The sequence below is a fragment of the Myotis yumanensis genome, unplaced genomic scaffold, assembly GCF_028538775.1.
Source record: "Myotis yumanensis isolate MYYU_CA2020_CCGP unplaced genomic scaffold, mMyoYum1.0.hap1 SCAF_23, whole genome shotgun sequence".
In the NCBI taxonomy this organism is placed as follows: Eukaryota; Metazoa; Chordata; class Mammalia; order Chiroptera; family Vespertilionidae; genus Myotis; species Myotis yumanensis.
The window spans coordinates 5,069,144-5,088,826 of record NW_027223774.1 but is presented as its reverse complement, the minus strand read 5'-3'; the positions used below and the strand labels follow the sequence as shown (position 1 = coordinate 5,088,826).

General features: G+C 43.0%; 1 protein-coding gene and 1 non-coding gene across 2 annotated transcripts; one reads left to right on the top strand and one right to left on the bottom strand.

Moving 5' to 3' along the window:
- Positions 1–3,237: 3,237 nt before the first annotated feature.
- Positions 3,238–3,422, bottom strand: LOC139000400 (U2 spliceosomal RNA). Its single transcript, XR_011469578.1, has one exon. It is a non-coding gene; the product is annotated as a U2 spliceosomal RNA (small nuclear RNA).
- Positions 3,423–11,783: 8,361 nt separating this feature from the next.
- On the top strand, positions 11,784–13,093 carry LOC138999876 (zinc finger protein 708-like). The gene has a single exon (XM_070402088.1). The coding sequence runs from the start codon at positions 11,868–11,870 to the stop codon at positions 13,017–13,019; it is 1,152 nt and encodes a 383-aa protein (XP_070258189.1). The 5' UTR covers positions 11,784–11,867; the 3' UTR covers positions 13,020–13,093.
- The last annotated feature ends 6,590 nt before the right edge of the window (positions 13,094–19,683 follow it).

Genomic DNA, 19,683 nt, shown 5'->3' with positions numbered 1-19,683 from the left:
GGCCTCTAGTAATGTGTAAAATAAAATGCACAACTTCTGCTCTCTGGAACATTATCTCAATGTGTTGAAATTTTGCTTCCTGGCACTTGTATACAGTTTGGCTCAAATTAACTCCCAAACATTCATTATAGTTTTTAATTGTTCTTATGTTGACAAAAAGATGTTAAGATATAAGGAACTGGGCAGTGTATTTAACTGAGAGTTAAACATCACTAAACATCAGTCAATATACATCTAAGAGAAATCTTCAAGGTATAATGTGTGTGAGAAAGATCTTATCCAAAATTGCATCCTTGAAGGGTCCCTATAATTTGATTTTGGAAAGCAATGTTACAAATGACAGGAGTGATGATTGTCAGGAGGAAAACAGAAGGACTTCCTTTTTCTTTGCTGTAACCTTACATTCGCTGTGAAAAGCACCTGATAATTACCTACAGAGATGGCTGACTTCCTTAATTCCAGCTGCCTCTTCTTCAATGGCGAGAGACAGGGGGGCTGGGAGAGCAGGCTGCCCTTCCCCCTCCCCCCTCCTCACTGATGTTTTAATGACTCCAGGGAAATCGGTGGCAGAAAGTTTCTGGTTTCAAACCCAATTGGCCCACTTTTGAATTCTCTGTTTCTTCACTGTAAGAATGTTATTGGCTTGTGAAGATCCTGGGAAAGACACCTCCCTGGGACACCTGCAGCTGAAGGGCAGACCAGCCATAGCTCTAAGCACAGCCTCTGGGAGCTGGTAAACTTCTGTGTGAATTCCCCTGATTCCCTCCTGTTTGGTGTCACCTACAGGAGCCAGGCCCAGAGCCATGGTGAGACTTTAGGAAATCGCATTGCATTGTCTCACCTCTGGCCAGTGTGTTGGTGTCAGCCCTGAGGGGGTGACTAGGATTTTTTTAGGGTAGAAATATGCACTATAGGGTCAGGATGTGGGTGCATTTGTTGGCGAAGAGGAGGGAAGGCAGGATTTGGTCAAGGGAGCCCAGGGAGGAGATTTCAACAAGTGGGTTAGTGGTTCTCAACCTTCTGGCCCTTTAAACACATTTCCTCATGTTGTGACCCAACCATAACACTATTTTCCTTGCTACTTCATAACTGCAATGTTGCTACAGTAATGAATCATAATATAAATATCTGATATGCAGGATAGTCTTAGGGGACCCTTTGAAAGGGTTGTTCGACCGCCAATGGGGTCGCGACCCACAGGTTGAGAATCATTGCCAGTAAGGGGGAGGGCAGCTCTTATGTTGCCTCTGGGGACGTCAGCCCTCAGCCCCCAGCTGTTCACGAGCTGTGCAAACAAAGGAAGCCTAGGCTACCCCCTCGCTCCTGCCCCGCCCTCCCTCCCTCTGTCCCTGCACAGGCCTGGCCGCCGGGCTCGGCCCCGCCCCCATCGCGGAGTCGCTCAGCTCAGGCTCTGGCCCCGCCCACCCCGCAGGGAGGCGCATGCGCAGTTCCTTGCAGACGCGGAAGCGGCCGTGGAGGGGACGGAGGCGGTTCCCCCTGAGGCGGGTGTTTGTCTTTAAAGCTGACGCTCCCCGTCCCCCTCCCCGCAGGGAAGGCTGAGGGCGCTGCCGGCGCTGAAGTCTTTGTTGGGGTCCCCGCCCCGGAGCCTCTCTCAGCGGTGAGTCCGCGTCCCGGGAGGCTGCGCGGTGCGGGCGCCACGTGCCTTTGGGAGGAAACGGCGGCCCCGGCCCGGGGTCTCTCCGCCTGTGGCCGTGGCCACCGCCTGCCGCGCGGTTTTCCCGCTGAAAACCGTTCCCGGGGCCGCCGGTCCTCCCCGCGGGACTGAGAGTCTGGGTCAGGGGGTTCCCGCCCTTTGCGCCCCTCCCCCCGCCCGGCGCTTTCCGCCCGAAGAGCCCGGATGGCTCCCGGCCTGGGGGTCTGCACCCCCTCCTAGGCCCACCCCCGTTTAATAAGGGGTGTGCCTGCCCGGGGAGCACAGTGTCCATGGGGGGGCTCAGGGGGAGGACGCGGTGTCCCCTGAAGAGGCGACCTGCCCGCAGGGAGGGGCTTTGTGGGCGCGGTGACTGCGGGGGGCGCGGCCCAGGCTGGGGGGTCAGGAGAGGGAGTGAGAGACAGACACGTGGGCGGGAGACAGGGCAGCGAGGGGTCCAAGAGAGGGGGGCTCAGGGATGAGGGAGCCGAGGGAGCAGCCCTGAGTCAGCAGCTGTGGGAGCGGGACAGACGGGAACAGGCAGCAGAGGGGCCGCGGGCGTGGGGAGGGGAAGACGCAGACGTGTGTGGAGATGGAGCCTCAGAGACCAGGAGAAAGAGCCCCTGAAGGGAAGGAGGTTTCAGGAGTTTCATGGTCCAGGTGTAGGACAGACAGAGAGAAAAGGGGAGAGAGAGCAGGAGAGAGGGGGACACAGGAAAGGACCACAGTGGAGAGAAAGGGAACAGGGAGACAGAAACAGAATTATAGACATAAATATACATTCTAGTGGGAGGAGGGGAACCCTAATTTGAATGAGAGATGAGCTGATGGGGTGTGGATGACTAAGTTATGATATATTGGCTTGTGTGTTGATATGATTAATTTAACAACTGAATTATTTAAACAGATTTGACTGAACATTATAAATCTCCAGTTTACAAGGTTTGCCAAATGTATACTTATTTGCTTCCATTTGCAAACCTTATTCACACGGAGGTAGAAACTGGTATGTTCCTGATGGGCCCCTTGTCATTTGCTGGGATGGCAAGAAGGAGGTGACCTGGGACAAGGAATGATTGAGCCTGTCCCCACAGGATGGTTTATCAAGGAGTATTAGAAGCATCAATATTTTTTTCTCTGCAGTGGATTTGCATTTCATATCTCTGACATTTCATTCATGTAAATAGTCGTTAACTGCTGAAATAAGCATTGGTGACATCTCAGAAGCAGCTCTTCTTATATGTTTTTGTATATATTTTTTTTCAAAGAGGGAGGTGGAGGGGGAGAGAGAGAGAGAAACATTATGATAAAAGAGAACCACTAATCAGCTGCCTGCTGCACGCCCCCCCACTGGGGATCCAGCCGGAAACCTGTGCATGTGTCCTTGAGCTGAACCGAATCCGGGACCCTTCAGTCCACATGCTGACGCTCTCTTCAATGAGCCAAACCAGCCAGGACTCAGAAGCATCTCTTACTCTTTTCTTAATATAAGGTAATTTCCACCTTTTTACATCTTTAAACCTAGATATCATTACATTAACAAATAACCACCCTAATTGTTTTTGTGGGTTTTGTTTGTTTGTTTTTCTTCTTGCACCGTTCCAAAGGTACTGCAACACCACCTTGATGCGTGGAGTGGACAGAGCAAGCTCCTGTTCCATATCCCTGCTCCAAAAATACATTTAATATAATGTCCTTGGATAGAGGACGTATCACATATTAAATTGATAAGTACAGATATTACACGTGTGATGTTTTTAGTTTTAAATATGTTGTTGGTCGTTCACATTCTAACCCCTGTATCGTTTCTACTATTTATCATGTCTCAAACAGTCATTGGCACGTGGTAATATGAGGCTATCTCAGCGGGCACTGGTAAGGATGTCCATGATCTTACCAGTCAGAGCCTAGTTCTGTGAGCAGCTGCTTCCTTCCCTTTATGTGATTTGTTGTTTTAGTGACTGAGCCACAAAGGAGCTGCTCCCCTCAAGTCTCTCTTCCATTCTCAGAAAATGTTGAAGGGTGGACTGGATTGACCTGAAAAAAATTTTTTTTAAATATATTTGATTGATTTTTTTACAGAGAGGAAGGGAGAGGGATAGAGAATTAGAAACATCGATCAGCTGCCTCCTGCACACCCCCTGCTGGGGATGTGCCCGCAACCAAAGTACATGCCCTTGACTGGAATAGAACCTGGGACCCTTGAGTCTGCAGGCCGACGCTCGATCCACTGAGCCAAACCGCTCAGGGCTGAAAAAATTTTTTTAATATATTTAATTGATTTTTTTACAGAGAGGAAGGGAGAGGGATAGAGAGTTAGAAACATCAATGTGAGAGAAACATCGATCAGCTGCCTCCTGCACACCCCTTACTGGGGATGTGCCTGCAACCAAGGTACATGCCCTTGACCAGAATCAATCCTGGGACCCTTCAGTCTGCAGGCTGATGCTCTATCCACTGAGCCAAATCAGTTAGGGCTGACCTGAAATTTAATTCCCACAGAGACCATCCGTTCATGGTGAATTCACTTGATCAGCATGTTTGAATATCTAACCTTTCCCAAAGACTTTAGTGTTAAGATCTACATTCTCTGTAATTTCCTGGGAAAAGATGAAGGAAATCTACCTGGGCAACCTGCACTGGTAAAACTTCTTGCTTCAAATCATCTGTGGGAACCATGCCAGTGATACCATATAGTCAAGGGCAATTAGAGTGGTGGACTCATCTGTAATATGTCAGATAGCTAAGGACACTCTGAGCATGGGAATCTTAATCAGGGTGAGCAGGGACTGTACACAGATAAAAGGCCACTGCAATCTACACTGTGCCCTTCTATAACCCAAAGGATTGATGTCACTGTTGGCAGGAAGCCTCTTATGTCTAATTATTAAAGTATATTAGTGAGGCTAGAGACCTCAGATGAAGCTGAGAGCTGGTACTTCTATGATGTGAGGCTATGAGCTTGTGGAGAGCTCAGATATAGCTACCTTGTGAAACCTGCGTGCTAAAGAGCCTGGGTAGATGCAGGAAGCTCAGGTGCCGCTACTATGTGAGACTGTGAGTACACAGGCAGCGTGCAGCTGCTCAGATGATAGCTGTAGGTACAGAGGATACTGCCGCTGCTTCAGGCTGTGGGTACAGAGGCTTCTGCTACTTTGTGGGAAAGATGTATTTGTTTGGCAGCAGGTGTGCGGCTGCCTGTATAGGACTGTTGTGAAGAGCTGTTTTGTCTGATGGCTCATTGTTAGCAGTACTTTAGGGCCACTAGCTTCTACAGTAAAGACTCTCTTATATACCCACATCTTCTCATGGCTTCTCCTTCTACTATTTCACGTTCAAGAAGGTCCAGTCCCTGGCAGAGAAACAAGGACCCCACAGTTGGGGTAGTTGGGCTGAAAGTAAAGAAGGAACTTAGACTAAATTTGCAACAGTTGGTGCAGTGAGCAGGGTTCAAGGTGGAACTTGCTCTCACAATTAGCACTATGGGCAAGATTTAGGACTAAGCACTCCTGCGCATGTGTCCTACTCTGATACATGGCATAGTCAAGTAGAATTCAGAAGAATATATGGACTCAGAGCAGCTGTGCTGTGACACCATTATACTACCCACAGGTCTCAGGTGTGCTGGGACTGATGTGTTACCCAGCACTACTGAAATCAGCTCTGGGGGAGCTTCAGAGGCCTCAGGTGTGAATTGGTTAAAGATGGCATAGCATGGGCCTCAGTGCAGGCTCTTTTCGGGGGAACAAGGGGGTGCTATGTTGCGTTTGGTGTTTCAGAAAATCAGCACATGCTGTCATTGCTGTAGGAATTTGTGAAAGTCTTTGAAAGGACGGACACATGAAGACAGATTAAAACATTTCACATATAGGAGCTCATTGTTCCTGAGTCTCCTGTGAAAAATGCAGGATGAGGTGGCCTTTCCTTCATTTGCAGGTTCTTCTCACTGTGGGTGTGAGGTGAGCTGATTAACAGGCTGTGCAGATGCCTTTGAAAGCACATTCTGTGACTCCTCAACATATTGTCACCGGAGAAAACATCTGAGGACCAGGATCAGTAGCCGGGACCAGATGGCTGCTTCTCAGGTAAAAGATGTGTCTTGGGTCAGAGGCTATATTTGCTTTTCCACTGATATCTTTGGATTTATTTCTCTACTGTTGATGTTTTGCTTTGCTAGGTTGTTTCCCTTTCCTTATTTCTTTTCTATTTTCTTTTGATAGTCAATGTCAGCAGTTGCTATATTTCCCTCTCTCATTCTTGAAGTTTATTTTTATTGATTGCAAAAAGGAAGAGAGAGAGAGAGAGAGAGACATAGTAACATGAATGATGAGAGAATCATTGACTGGCTGCTTTCTGCACGCCCCACATTGGAATCAGTCTGGCAACCTGGGCATGTGTCCTGATCAGTGACCTCTTGGTTAATGGGTCAATGCTCAACCACTGAGGCACACCCACTGGACCAGGCAGATGATATTGTTCTAAGAATACCCGTAGTAAATTTTCAAATAGGATTGTGGCTTCTATATGTTCTATTCCATGAGAACTGTAAATTCCTTTAACAAATCCCTTGAGATCAAAGTTATATATGAATTTTTCCTGTGTTTTCATTTTCTGTGTATTCAGACATACGGTACGTGATCTGAAGTGGAAACAGAGACCTCATCTCAGAACATGAATCAGCATTTGTATTTTCCGAAAAGTGCAGTCTTTTTCTTTGTTACACTTGAAGAAGTGCTTAAATTTAGACTCATCTTGACATTTTCCGCTGAGAAATATACACCACTGACCCTTAATGACCCAAACACAGCACTCAGAAATCCATATTCCTGTGTCCACACCCTCATTTTAAAGTTTATCTTCCTGAAAAGTGAAATCATATATACCATGGATTGTTGACATGTGTCATCCTCATTTGTCAGTGTTCGAAAACACATCAGAGAATTTTATTGGATGAGTCAAGATACACCCCCAGGTCCAAACCTCTTCTCCTAACACTGTTTTCATGTTGGGTGACATTATGAACTCTTCTGGTGACCTCTATATAAATGTGTCTTTTCTTTCAGGGACCGCTGACCTTCAAGGATGTGGCCATAGATTTCTCTCAGGAGGAGTGGGAATGCCTGGACCCAGCTCAGCGGAAATTGTACCTGGATGTGATGGTGGAGAATTGCAGCAACCTGGCCTCCCTGGGTGAGGATGACTTCTTTCCTGATTTCCTATGCAGGGGTTTTGTTCCTTTTATTATTTTAACTGGAGGCCCGGTGCACAAATTCATGCACCAGTGGGGTCCCTCGGCCTGGCATGATCTGGCCAAAACCGGCTCACCGACATCCCCCAAGGGGTCCTGGATTGCAAGAAGGCACAGGCCTGCTGAGGGACCCCACCAGTGCACGATCTGGGCTGAGGAAAGACATGAAACGTTGGCCAACTGGGGAGGGACCACGGGAGTGCTTCAGGGTGTGTCTGCCTGTCTCGCTCAGTTCTAATCAGTGGAACCCCAACAGCAAGGTAGCCTACCAGTTGGAGCATCTGCCCCCTGGTGGTCAGTGCACATCATAGCGACTGGTTGACTTTCTGCCCCTGGTGGTCAGTGCTTGTCATAGTGAGCAGTTGAGCTGCCTTAGCATATCATTAGCATATTAGGCTTTTATTATGTAGGATATCTTTAGGGGGCTTCTGCTTTCTAGGGTAGATTCTTACTCTCTGTGTTGTGTACCTAATCTCTCAAAACTTCCATCTGGCAGAATCTCTCATGTATTAAACCACTACTTCCTCATTTGCTTTACAAGGAAGGCTTGCTTGTAACTACTTTTTTTTTTTTTTTTAACATAGATTACATTAGATTACTCACCTGAGGGAAATCATGTACTATCTGTCTCTCTGTGACTTGTGTGCTTTAGTGAAAAAGTGTCATCCATGTTTCTCTTTGTGGTATCAGGTGATAATAACTTTTTATTTTTTGACAGGATAGTATTGCATTATATATATAGGGTAAATTTTACTCATTCATTCAACTATCCATGGACATTTGAGTTACTGCCATCTAATGCGTGCTTTTCTGAATAGCATTGTAATGGACAATGTGTAAATGTCTCTTGCAGATCCTCTGTGAATATTTTTCGATATGTACCTAGAAGTAAGATGGCAGCCAGCAGTATTTTATACTTTACAGCATAAAAATCATGCACCTTTTTTAAAAAAAATATATTTTATTGATTTTTTTACAGAGAGGAAGGGAGAGAGATAAAGAGTTAGAAACAACGATGAGAGAGAAACATCGATCAGCTGCCTCCCGCACATCTCCTACCGGGGATGTGCCCACAACCAAGGTACATGCCCTTGACCGGAATCGAACCTGGGACCTTTCAGTCTGCAGGCAGATGCTCTATCCACTGAGCCAAACCGGTTTCGGCAAATCGTGCACCTTTTACATAAAGTAAACTATTATTTCATTTCTCTTTATGCTATTATTCATGTAATTGCACACTTAATTTATTATTTTGTACTAATTTTTGTTACGGTACCAGAACACAGCTAACTGTGGGTTGGCTTTATATACCATGTTTTGAGAAATTCATTAGATTTATATATATTTTTAGAAATATGTCGTCTGTGATTTACAACACACAATTCTGTCACCTATTAACAGAGATCATTTTATTATTTTATATTTTTGTTGTGATCATGGGAGTTACTTAAAATATTTTAAGGCTATAACAATAAACTTTAAACTCAGTATGTCAGTTGCATACAAAACTGTGCTCCTTGCCATCTCTACCCCTGTACCCACTGAAGTTACTGATAGCACATTATCTTTTACATGGTGTGTCTTCTAGCAGAGATTTAAGATTTTATTCCTTTTATTTATTCGTTTAAAAAATATATTTTTTGAGAAGTTATTTTTTCATATGCTTTTAGGAGTATATTCTGGGATTCATGATATTTTCATGTTTGGTTTTTGGTGTTTTTTTTTTACCTGTTCTCATGTTTATATTCTATTCTACTTATAATTCACTGAGCTGCTTGTATTTGAATGTCTTTTTCTCTAATTGTCCTGACCTTCAACTGCTAATTTTTTATATAAGCTACATAATCCTTTTCACTATTCTCTCTTTATGGAGTCCCCTTGTAGGTTGATTTGTTAGTGTCTTAGGAGTCCCTTAGGTTCCTTAGGTTAGAACCTTAGGAGTCCCTTATGTTCCTTTCATATTTTCACATATTTGCTACTTTCCCTGAATCAAAATTCTTAATGAATTATGTACAAATTCTTTGATTTTTTATTTTTTAAATAGTCTGTATTGATTTCAGAGAGGAAAGTACATGGAGAGATAGAAACATCAATGAAGAGAGAGAATCCCCAATCGGCTGCTTCCTGCACGATTGGGATTGAGCCTTCAACTAGGCCTATGCCCTGACCTAAAACCAAGCCGTGACCTCTTGTTTCATAGGTCAAAGCTCATTCACTGAGCCACCGCTGCCAGGCCAAGTTTATAATGTATTTCGTTGATGATCCTACTGTACTATTTAATTTGGGTATTATGTTTTCCAATTTCCCATTTCTGTCTGGTGTTTGTAAAATACTTTCTTTCTCATTGTATATAATATTTTGGTGATATTATATAGTTGTCTTTTTTTTTTCTACTGTTTGGTTTTGAGATACTTCTTTTTCATTTTTCTTCAGGTAATTAATATATTTCCATTAATGTATTGCCCATTTGATTACATTTATTCTGTGTTTCTGATGGCATACTTTCTGTTTCTTTGCATGACTTGATATCTTTTTAAAAATTATTTATTTATTTAAAATATATTTTTATTGATTTCAGAGAGGAAGGGAGAGGGAAAGAGAGATAGAAACATCAATGATGAGAGAGAATCATTGATTGGCTGCCTCCTGCACTCCCCCCCCTGGGGATTGAGCCCGCAACCCGGGCATGTGCCCTTGACTGAAATCGAACCCGGGACCCTTCGGTCCACGGGCCGATGCTCTTTCCACTGAGCCAAAGTAGCCAGGGCATGACTTGATATCTTTTGTTGAGATTCAGAAGTAGTCTTTTGAACAGGCTACTACAGGACACTCATCATGTACTGCCATTCTGTTCCCACTCTGTGTCATGCACAACAGACATTTGTTCTTCAACATGCTTCATAACAGAGAGATCATTGAACACTCATTTCCCTCATCTCTCTCTCTCTCTCTACTGAAGAAACTGGGAGGTGGGGGTGTTTTGATAATATTGCCATTGTGTGTCAGTGGGTTTGAGCAGGTATCATTCGCAGATATAAGCAACTCTTTGTCCCTCTTTGATGGGACATTTACTCATTGTATCTATCTTGAGCTTTCTTTGAATCCTTCACTTGCATTTGGAGTACTCAAAATGTCATTTGTCTTATACTTGCTGTTAATTTTGAAGTGCACTCATCTGATTGTCAAAATTAAGAATTTGGTTTTTTTTCCAGCTGTGGCATCTGAAGATAACCAGGCCTTTTTGCTAAAGCCCACACTTCAACATTTATCCTCTGAAATTATACTGGTAAGATATAAAAGGTGTGCTTTTGATAATGTACACTTAATGAAAGCCTTGGAATTTGAGGAAGAATGTGATGTGAAAGAGGGGATGTAAATATAAACCAAACTAACCTGGCACGATTATTCATAATACAATTCTTGTGAACTAAAGAAGTCAAATGTACTATGCATTTGAGAAACCTCCCACTTAAAACTCAGTTACATTGGCAGATCAGTTTGTTTCTGCACCTGATGGTTGAAAACAAGTTTTTACTGTTCTGTATCCTTAGAAAGGAAATCTGGAGAACTAGGAGCTAACACAGTCTTTGCTGTGAGTAATGATTAGAATTGCTTAAAATGTAGGGTGGGATGAAACTTTCAGTCATTCATTTCTAAAATTTAGATATTTATAATGTTCCTATAAAAGTAAAATCTCAATTTGTCAATCTTAATACTTTTTTTGTTTTTTTTTTAATCTTAATACTTTTAAATATATATTTTTTTAATTGATTTTTTACAGAGAGGAAGGGAGAGAGATAGTCAGAAACATCGATGAGAGAGAAACATCGATCAGCCGCCTCCTGCACATCTCCTACTGGGGATGTGCCCGCAACCCAGGTACATGCCCTTGACCGGAATCGAACCTGGGACCTTTCAGTCCGCAGGCCGACGCTCTATCCACTGAGCCAAACCGGTTTCGGCAATACTTTTAAATATATATATTTTTATTGATTTCTGAGAGGAAGGGAGAGGGTGAAAGAGAAACATCAATAAAGAGATGCAGCCCTAGCTGGCTTGGCTCAGTGGGCCTGCAGACTGAGGGGTCCCTGGTTCGATTCCAGCCAAGGGCACATACCTGGGTTGCGGGCTTGATCCCCAGTAGGGGACGTGCAGGAGGCATCCGATCGATAATTCTCTCTCATTGATGTTTCTATCTCTCCTCCCCTCTTCTCTGAAATCAGTTAAGAAATATATTTTTAAAAGTAATGATAATGAGATACAGCCCTATCTGGTTTGGCTCAGTGGATAGAGTGTTGGCCTGTGGACTGGAGGGTCTCAGGTTTCATTCCAGTCACATGCATATGCCTGGGTTGTGGGCTCAATCCCCAATAGGGGATGTGCAGAAGGTAGCCGATCAATGATTCTCGCTCATCGCTGATGTTTCTATTTCTCCCTCACCATTCCTCTCTGAAATCAATAAAAATATAATTAAAAAAAAATAATGAGAGACAATCATTGATTGGCTGCCTCCGTCATGCCTCTATTGGGACCTAGCCTGAAACCTGGGCATGTGCCCTAATGGGGAAACGAACCATGATCTCCTGTTTCATACCTCAATGCTCAACCACTGAGCCCCGCCAGGTAGGCAATTTGGCAATCATTTAAACAAGGATTCATTATTTGTCTCCAAACAATTTTATTTTTATGTTTTGTCTATAATTTCAATACATTGGGAACACTTTTTTGTACAACTTTCATGGTTTATTGAGTATCACAAAAATGGTTCTTATACAAGTGTACATGTTTCTTATAGCTGTCACTAAAGGACTTTCTATCTCCCATTACCAGCAGAATAAATATAATGGAAACACAAGTTACCAATGGAACGAACATTGGAAAAACTTTAAGCAACAGTCATCTCTTAATAATCAACCGAGAATTGAGCTTTCAGAGGACCATTATAAAAGTGGAAAAGTCTTTGACCAAATGTCCTATCAGACTATAGGCCAGGTTTTTCATATTGTGGAGAAGACACACAAGGGATGTAGACTTGTCAAATCTTTTCAGGAATCTTTAAATAACACTGAACAAGAGAATATTCATGCTGATGAGCAAGCTTACACAGGTAATTCATGTGGTGGAATCTTCAGTCAAGTACTCAATCTAAATAGACTGACGGAATTTCATACTGGAGAGAAGCCTTATAAATTTACCGAATGTGACAAAGCATTTAGGGGGTCTGCAACCCTTCATCAAAATCAGAGAGTTTATACTGGAGAGAAGCCGTATAAATGTAGAGAATGTGATAAAGCCTTTAGCCAATGCTTAACCCTTTTTCTTCATCAGGGAATTCACACTGGAGAGAAACCTTTCAAATGTAGCGAATGTGACAAAACCTTCAGCAGATCCTCAAACCTTACTGCACATCAGAGAATTCATACTGGAGAGAAGCCTCATAAATGTAGAGAATGTGGAAAAGCCTTTACCAGCCGTAAATATCTTACTGTACATAACCGTATTCATACTGGAGAGAAGCCATACAAATGTGGAGAATGTGGCAAAGCTTTCACCCAGTCCACATCATTTACCAATCATCAGAGAATTCATACCGGAGAGAAGCCTTATAAATGTAGAGAATGTGGCATAGCCTTTAGCCAGTCCTCATCCCTTATTTATCATCAGAGGGTTCATACTGGAGAGAAACCTTATAAATGTAGAGAATGTGGCAAAGCCTTCCGTGTTATAGCATTACTTACTTATCATCAGAGAGTTCACACTGGAGAGAAACCTTATAAATGTAGAGAATGTGGCAAAGCCTTTAGCCAGTCCTCAACCCTTACTTATCATCAGAGAGTTCACACTGGAGAGAAGCCTTATGAATGTACAGAATGTGGCAAAACCTTTACCGGCTTCTCAGACCTCACTAAGCACCTGAGAGTTCACAGTGGAGAGAAGCCTTACAAATGTAGAGAATGTGGCAAAGCCTTTAGCCAGTCCTCATCCCTTATTAATCATCAGAGAGTTCACACTGGAGAGAAGCCTTATAAATGTAGAGAATGTGGCAAAGCCTTTAGCCAGTCCTCATCCCTTATTAAGCATCAGAGTGTTCACGCTGCAGAGAAACCTTGTACCAGGTAAATGTGGAAAATGTGGCAACTCCTTTGGCAGCTCCTCAGGCCTTGCTAAGCATCAGAGAGTTCATTCTGGAGAGAAGCCTTATAGATGTAGAAAATATAACAGCCTTTCGTCAGTTTTCCTGACTTACTGCACAGTGGAGTTCATACCTCAGAGAAGACATACAGATGTGAAGAGTGTCATAAGTCCTTTACCAGTTGTGAGAACTTAATGAATATCACAGAACTGATACTGGCAAGAAGCCTTATTAATGTGAAAAATGTAGAAAAGCCTTTAACTGTACCTGAGAGACTTTATACTAAAGAGGGTCCTTACAGCCCTGACCAGTTTGGCTCAGTGGATAGAGCGTCGGCCTGCGGACTGAAAGGTCTCAGGTTCGATTCCGTTCAAGGGCACCTTGGTTACGGGCACATCGGGCACATCTCCAGTAGGGGGTGTGCAGGAGGCAGCTGATCGGTGTTTCTCTCTCATCGATGTTTCTAACTCTATCCCTCTCCCTTCCTCTCTATAAAAAAAATAAATAAAAATAATATATTTTTTTTAAAAAAAGAGAGTCCTTACAAATGTAGAGCATGTGCATTGACTGTACCCACAGCTCAAAATTTACTGAATAACAGTATTGAAGGAAAGCCTTACACTGTAAAAAGTGTGAGAAAGCCTTTAATCTGAGGTCTACCCTACTCAACATTTTAGGAATCATTCTAAAGAGAAAGAGCAATAATATAAAGTTTTCATCCAAAGATTCAGCCATGATTTATCATTGAGAATCATAAAATAAGGTTTTACAAATTATGAGCCATATGTCAAAGTGTATATCTTCATTTATATGTCATACAACGTTTGATAATTATTACTGGATACAAGCCCCAACAGTTACAAAGAATGTGGCAAACCTTACCCAACATCACAATTCACACCAGAGAGAATCAATACGGATGTAAACAGTGTCCTAAATGTTTAATCAGTATCCGTAGTTTATTCCTCACATTTGAATTCATTCTAGAAGGAAACCTTAAATCTGAAGAATATGGGAAATCATATAATTGGACCTACAGTTTCAGTCAATATTAGGGATTGTAATTGGGTAGAAATTCTACATTTATGATATAGGAGGGAGGACTTTTGTTCAAAATATACAGTTTACAAATCTCCAAGGAATTTATACTTTTAGATGACTTTAAAATGTAAAAACTTGCCCTAACCGGCTTGGCTGAGTGGATAGAGCATCAGCCTGCAGACTCAAGGGTCCCAGGATCGATTCCTGTCAAGGGCATGTACCTTGGTTTCGGGCACATCCGCAGTAGGGAGTGTGCAGGAGGCAGCTCATCAATGTTTCTCTCTCATCGATGTTTCTAACTCTCTATCCCTCTCCCTTCCTTTCTGTAAAAAAACCAAAATATATTAAAAAATAATAATAAATTGTAAAAACTTATCCGAGTATGTAATTGATTATGAATTTTAAAATATTACTGAATTCACACTAGATAGGTAGCCAAAATACCTTTCAGGTATTGCTCTAAATCAGAAAGTTTCTTACACAGTGTACTCCAAACTTTAAATGTAGATAGGTAATATTTTGTATGCTTGAATATATCAAAAGAATTGATGTTTCCATATGTACAATTTCTTAGAGTATTATATCATTTATATTGAAATCACTTGAAGTATTTTGAGAAGGAAATATTCATGTGATTCTACTCCCATATCACTTGATGCTGCTATGTGTTATTCCTGGTGTATGTGTGAAATCATGAGGTTGATTCTTTCTGCCTTAAAGATCTGTGAGCTGTTGTATATAATATGGACTTTACTTATGCACTTTTTTCCATGGAATATTGGATATATTGTAAGGCACACATTTTTTCTATTAGAGAATTATACTTTTGAAAGAATCTCTTAAAATAATTCTTGAGGTGTTTTTTTTTTATTATATTGCTTTCTCACAGAGAGGAAGGGAGAGGGATATAGAGTTAGAAATATCGATGAGAGAGAAACAGTAGAATTTGGTGAATGTTTTGCTTTATTTTCACGAAGTAGTAAGCTCACCATTTGGGTTCTGCTGACACCTATAGTTTTGAATATGAATATGAACTTTTGGAATACCACAAATTAGCATCTGTATACTTTTAATTGGAATGATTTTTCTTGTCCTGATACTCATTGGAAACCTTAACAATTTCTCAGTGTTACATCAGTAACTTCTTTATTGGGGTGGGATTAGCCCATGTTAAACAGGTTTTAGTCTCACTTTTTTTTTTTTTAAATATATTTTATTGATTTTTTACAGAGAGGAAGGGAGACAGATAGAGAGTTAGAAACATCGATGAGAGAGAAACATCGATCAGCTGCCTCCTGCACATCTCCCACTGGGGATATGCCCGCAACCCAGGTATATGCCCTTGACCGGAATCGAACCCGGGACCCTTGAGTCCGCAGGCCGAAGCTCTATCCACTGAGCCAAACCGGTTTCGGCAAGTCTCACTTTCTTGAATGTAGCCTAATGTTGGTCATTCTTTCTAGAGGAACCCCAGAGATCATGGCAGCTTTGCAGTTGAAAACTCTTATTATTTCGGATGCAAAGTTATTTTGTTTATTCACAGCCTGACCAGAGGTATGTCCATTGGCATTAGCTGTCCCTAGAGTGTTTTCCAAGCCATCACTGTAAGTTTCAGGGACAGCAGGATAGCACAGATTGAAATGAAAGTCCTACATTTATTACTTCTCCGGTAGTGTCCAGTGCTGAATGTGTACAAGGTGGTAAACATCAGTTCCTATCCATGTGCCACCCAAAGGACTGACAAAAATCATTGCAGAGACAAGATGTTCAATATTCTTCTACTTTCTGACATACCCATGGAGCGTTTGTATGTATATGTATCTGTTGATATTTTGTGATTGGGACTCATTTGGACCAGGGGCTTTATTAATTTGTTCCGTTATAGGACATACTATCGGGTCCAGATCATTCGTAGAATTGAATCCCAACTGGACAATAGTTCCATATTCTGATACTGTAGTGAGGAATATTGATTTATTTCTCTGGGAGATACATTCATTGATGTCAAAGGGAAGTTAAAGTCCCCTCCTTTGATTGTATTAATGAACTTGAAATTGCCAATAACTATATACCTGTCAATAATCACAATATAAAGGGTTTCACTGCTTCAATCAGAAGACACAGGGTATCTGAATGGATAGGGAAAGAAGATCTTTTCATATGCTGTCTACATGGCACCCACTTCAGATGAAAAACACAGCATGAAAGTAAAGGGATGGAAAAAAAGTTATTTCATCTCTACCTTTGGGCCCCAAAGAAACTACTCTGCAGAGAATGTTGCTCTAGTGAGAGCTCTAATCCTGGACGGTGTACATTTACTAGGTATGAGGATAATCGTGCTGAGAGTTAGCTGACCCATGTGGAAACTCTGACTTTTAGTGAAGTCAGCACGTAACAGTGTTTCAATGCCCAGAAAGTTGTGGAAGGAGCTGGAGCAGGTGAGAGCAGGCCTGCTGGGAAACTCAGATAAACATGCCTTTCTTTTATGGGAACCACTTAATTGATGGCTTTACAGTCTCTTTATAAAATTTGGAAGTCCAATACAGGAAAAAACTGCCTTTGGAGGGTAAAACAAGTGATTTCATGGAAATCAAATTTTGAAAATGCTGTGGTTGCAATCCTAATGTCAGATAAAACATATACTTTGAAAGAGAGGCCATAATGAAGGAGGGATAATTCCTAATGCTAAAGGGATCAACTCATCAAGAGGGTAAAACCCTTGTAAACATTTGTGGATGCAAAGTAGGAGGACCTGAGTATATAAGCAAATATTGGTGCACATGAAGGCAGAGGTTGGTCTTTCCCCTCTGGGATCTTTGTATTTTGTTTGTTGACTTGGGAAAATAGGGATACAGATGCTTCAAGACCTGTGACTTGAAATCACTTTTTCTCATCTGATAGACTGTATTTTCCCCGTGGTGCTAGAGTCTTTGCACGGAACATACATTTTTTAAATATATATATTTTCTTGATTGTTTTACAGAGAGGAAGGGATAGAGAGTTAGAAACATTGAACAGCCGCCTCCTGCACACCCCCTACTGGGGATGTGCCTGCTACCAAGATACATGCCCTTGACTGGAATTGAACCTGTGACCCTTCAGTCCGCAGGCCGACACTCTACCCGCTGAGCCAAATATAGCCAAACCGGTCAGGGCCAGAGTATACATTTTGATGATGAGGTATTTAACCTTTCTCTGTTTTTGTGTTGCTGTCATAGTTCAAACTATTGTAAAATCCAAGATCATGAAGAATTAGCCCTATGTTTTTATGTCAGAGTTCTTACATTTAGCTCATGTATGGCTTCTTTGTCTTGGATAAATCAACCATTTTTACTGCAGTCACCTGCTCAATGACAGTCCCTAGCTGAACACCAAGGTTTTTTGTGGGAAGGACATGCAGAGAATAACAAATGGTTACCGTTCAAAAATCACATTCATGATACATTTTAACACTAATTATGTCACTTAAAAGCCCATTTTGAACCTTAGTTTTATTTTTTATTTATTTATTTTTTAAAAATATGTTTTATTGATTTTTTACAGAGAGGAAGGGAGAGGGATAGAGAGTTAGAAACATCGATGAGAGAGAAACATCGATCAGCTGCCTCTTGCACACCCCCAACTGGGGACATGCCTGCAACCAAGGTACATGCCCTTGACTGGAATCGAACCTGGGACCCTTCAGTCGGCAGGCTGACGCTCTATCCACAGAGCCAAACCGGTCAGGGCTGAACCTTAGTTTTATATGTGAACTTTCCATTTTGTTACCAGTTATTCATACTTTTGAGTCCGAAACACCCTGAGGTTACATTGATTCTGTAACCTCAGATGCATTCATACAATCAGGCAAAAGTGTTTCTCCTATCAGTGTTGTTTTTTCCCATAGATTCCTGGGGATTTGTGCACATTAATACATCACTTCATATGTAGTCTCTTTGTTCCTGGTTTGTATTGAGCTGTCAGGGCATCCATCCAGATGGGGCCTCTGAGCAATCCTTATTGACCAACCTGGCTGATAGTCCAGAGCCTACTTGCAGGTTCTACTCTATGTGTGAATAGACACCCCTTCACAACATAATCACCTCATCAAAACCTGTGGCTGAGTTCCACGTTACTGCCTCCTGTAGGGACGTGTGGTAAGAATGTTAATTTCCGCCGAAACCGGCTTGGCTCAGTGGATAGAGCGTCGGCCTGCGGACTGAAGGGTCCCGGGTTCGATTCCGGTCAAGGGCATGTGCCTGGGTTGTGGGCAACACTCTAACCCACTGAGCCGCACCTGCTGAGCTGTAGATGCTCTTTGAAGGGACATATAATAAATTTGAAGTTACATTATATGAGATATGACTGACAAACATCACGATGTAAGGAAGTTTATCTGAAAGGTCTTTCTAACCCTGTCCCATTTGGCTCATTTCTTTGCCTGTAGTGCCCTTTACGAAAAGGTTGCAGGTTTGATTCCTGGTCCCGCAAATGCCTGAATTGAGGGTGTGATTCCAAATATCAGGACATGTTAGGGAGGCAAACAATTTGTTTGTCCTGCACATGGATCTTTCTCTCCATCTCTGCCTTCCTCTCTAAATTCAGTTTTAAAAAAGACTTAAATAATATCTTCAAAGTAAGGTATTTTCCAGCTCCCGGAGGCCCCAGACAGCTGCCCTGCCAGCTGGAGGCACCTGTGTGTAGGAGCCTAAGTGAAAGCAGCAGAGAAGGGCTCAGCCACCCTGGAGTTATGTGCAATGATGAATTTTGCTTGTTTTAAGCCACTAAACTTTGAGTGTTTTATGCCACAACAAAGACTAGTTGTAAGAGAAAAGAGTTCCTGAGGTTGACCTGCTCAGTAATAAAAACCTAATGCATGTGACTTGGCCTTGGGACTGGCTAGTGGATAGAGGCTGAAAGGAGACTGTTAGTGGACCCTGCAAGTGAAGGAACTAGATGGAAGTCTGGAAGGACAGGAAATGTTGTTTTGTTTTGGGAAATCATGTTTTATCTAGTGAAAATATTGACAAACCTTTTGCTAATAGCACATGAAGCAGAACAACCACCTGGACAACCCGTAGACGCATAAGAAATATTGAAGTATTGTTGCATTACAAGAATCCCTTTTGGGGTGGTTTTGGGGCTGCCCCCTCGCTCCTGCCCCGCCCCCCCTCCCTCTGTCCCTGCACAGGCCTGGCCGGCGGGCTCGGCCCCGCCCCCATCGCGGAGCCGCTCAGCTCAGGCTCTGGCCCCGCCCACCCCGCAGGGAGGCGCATGCGCAGTTCCTTGCAGACGCGGAAGCGGACGTGGAGGGGAAGGTGGCGGTTTCCCCTGAGGAGGGTGTTTGTCTTTAAAGCTGAGGCTCCCCGTCCCCCTCCCCGCAGGGAAGGCTGAGGGCGCTGCCGGCGCTGAAGTCCTTGTTGGGGTCCCCGCCCCGGAGCCTCTCTCAGCGGTGAGTCCGCGTCCCGGGAGGCTGCGCGGTGCGGGCGCCACGTTCCTTTGGGAGGAAACGGAGGCCCCGGCCCGTGGTCTCTCCGCCTGTGGCTGTGGCCACCGCCTGCCGCGCGGTTTTCCCGCTGAAAACCGTTCCCGGGGCCGCCGGTCCTCCCCGCGGGGCTGAGAGTCTGGGTC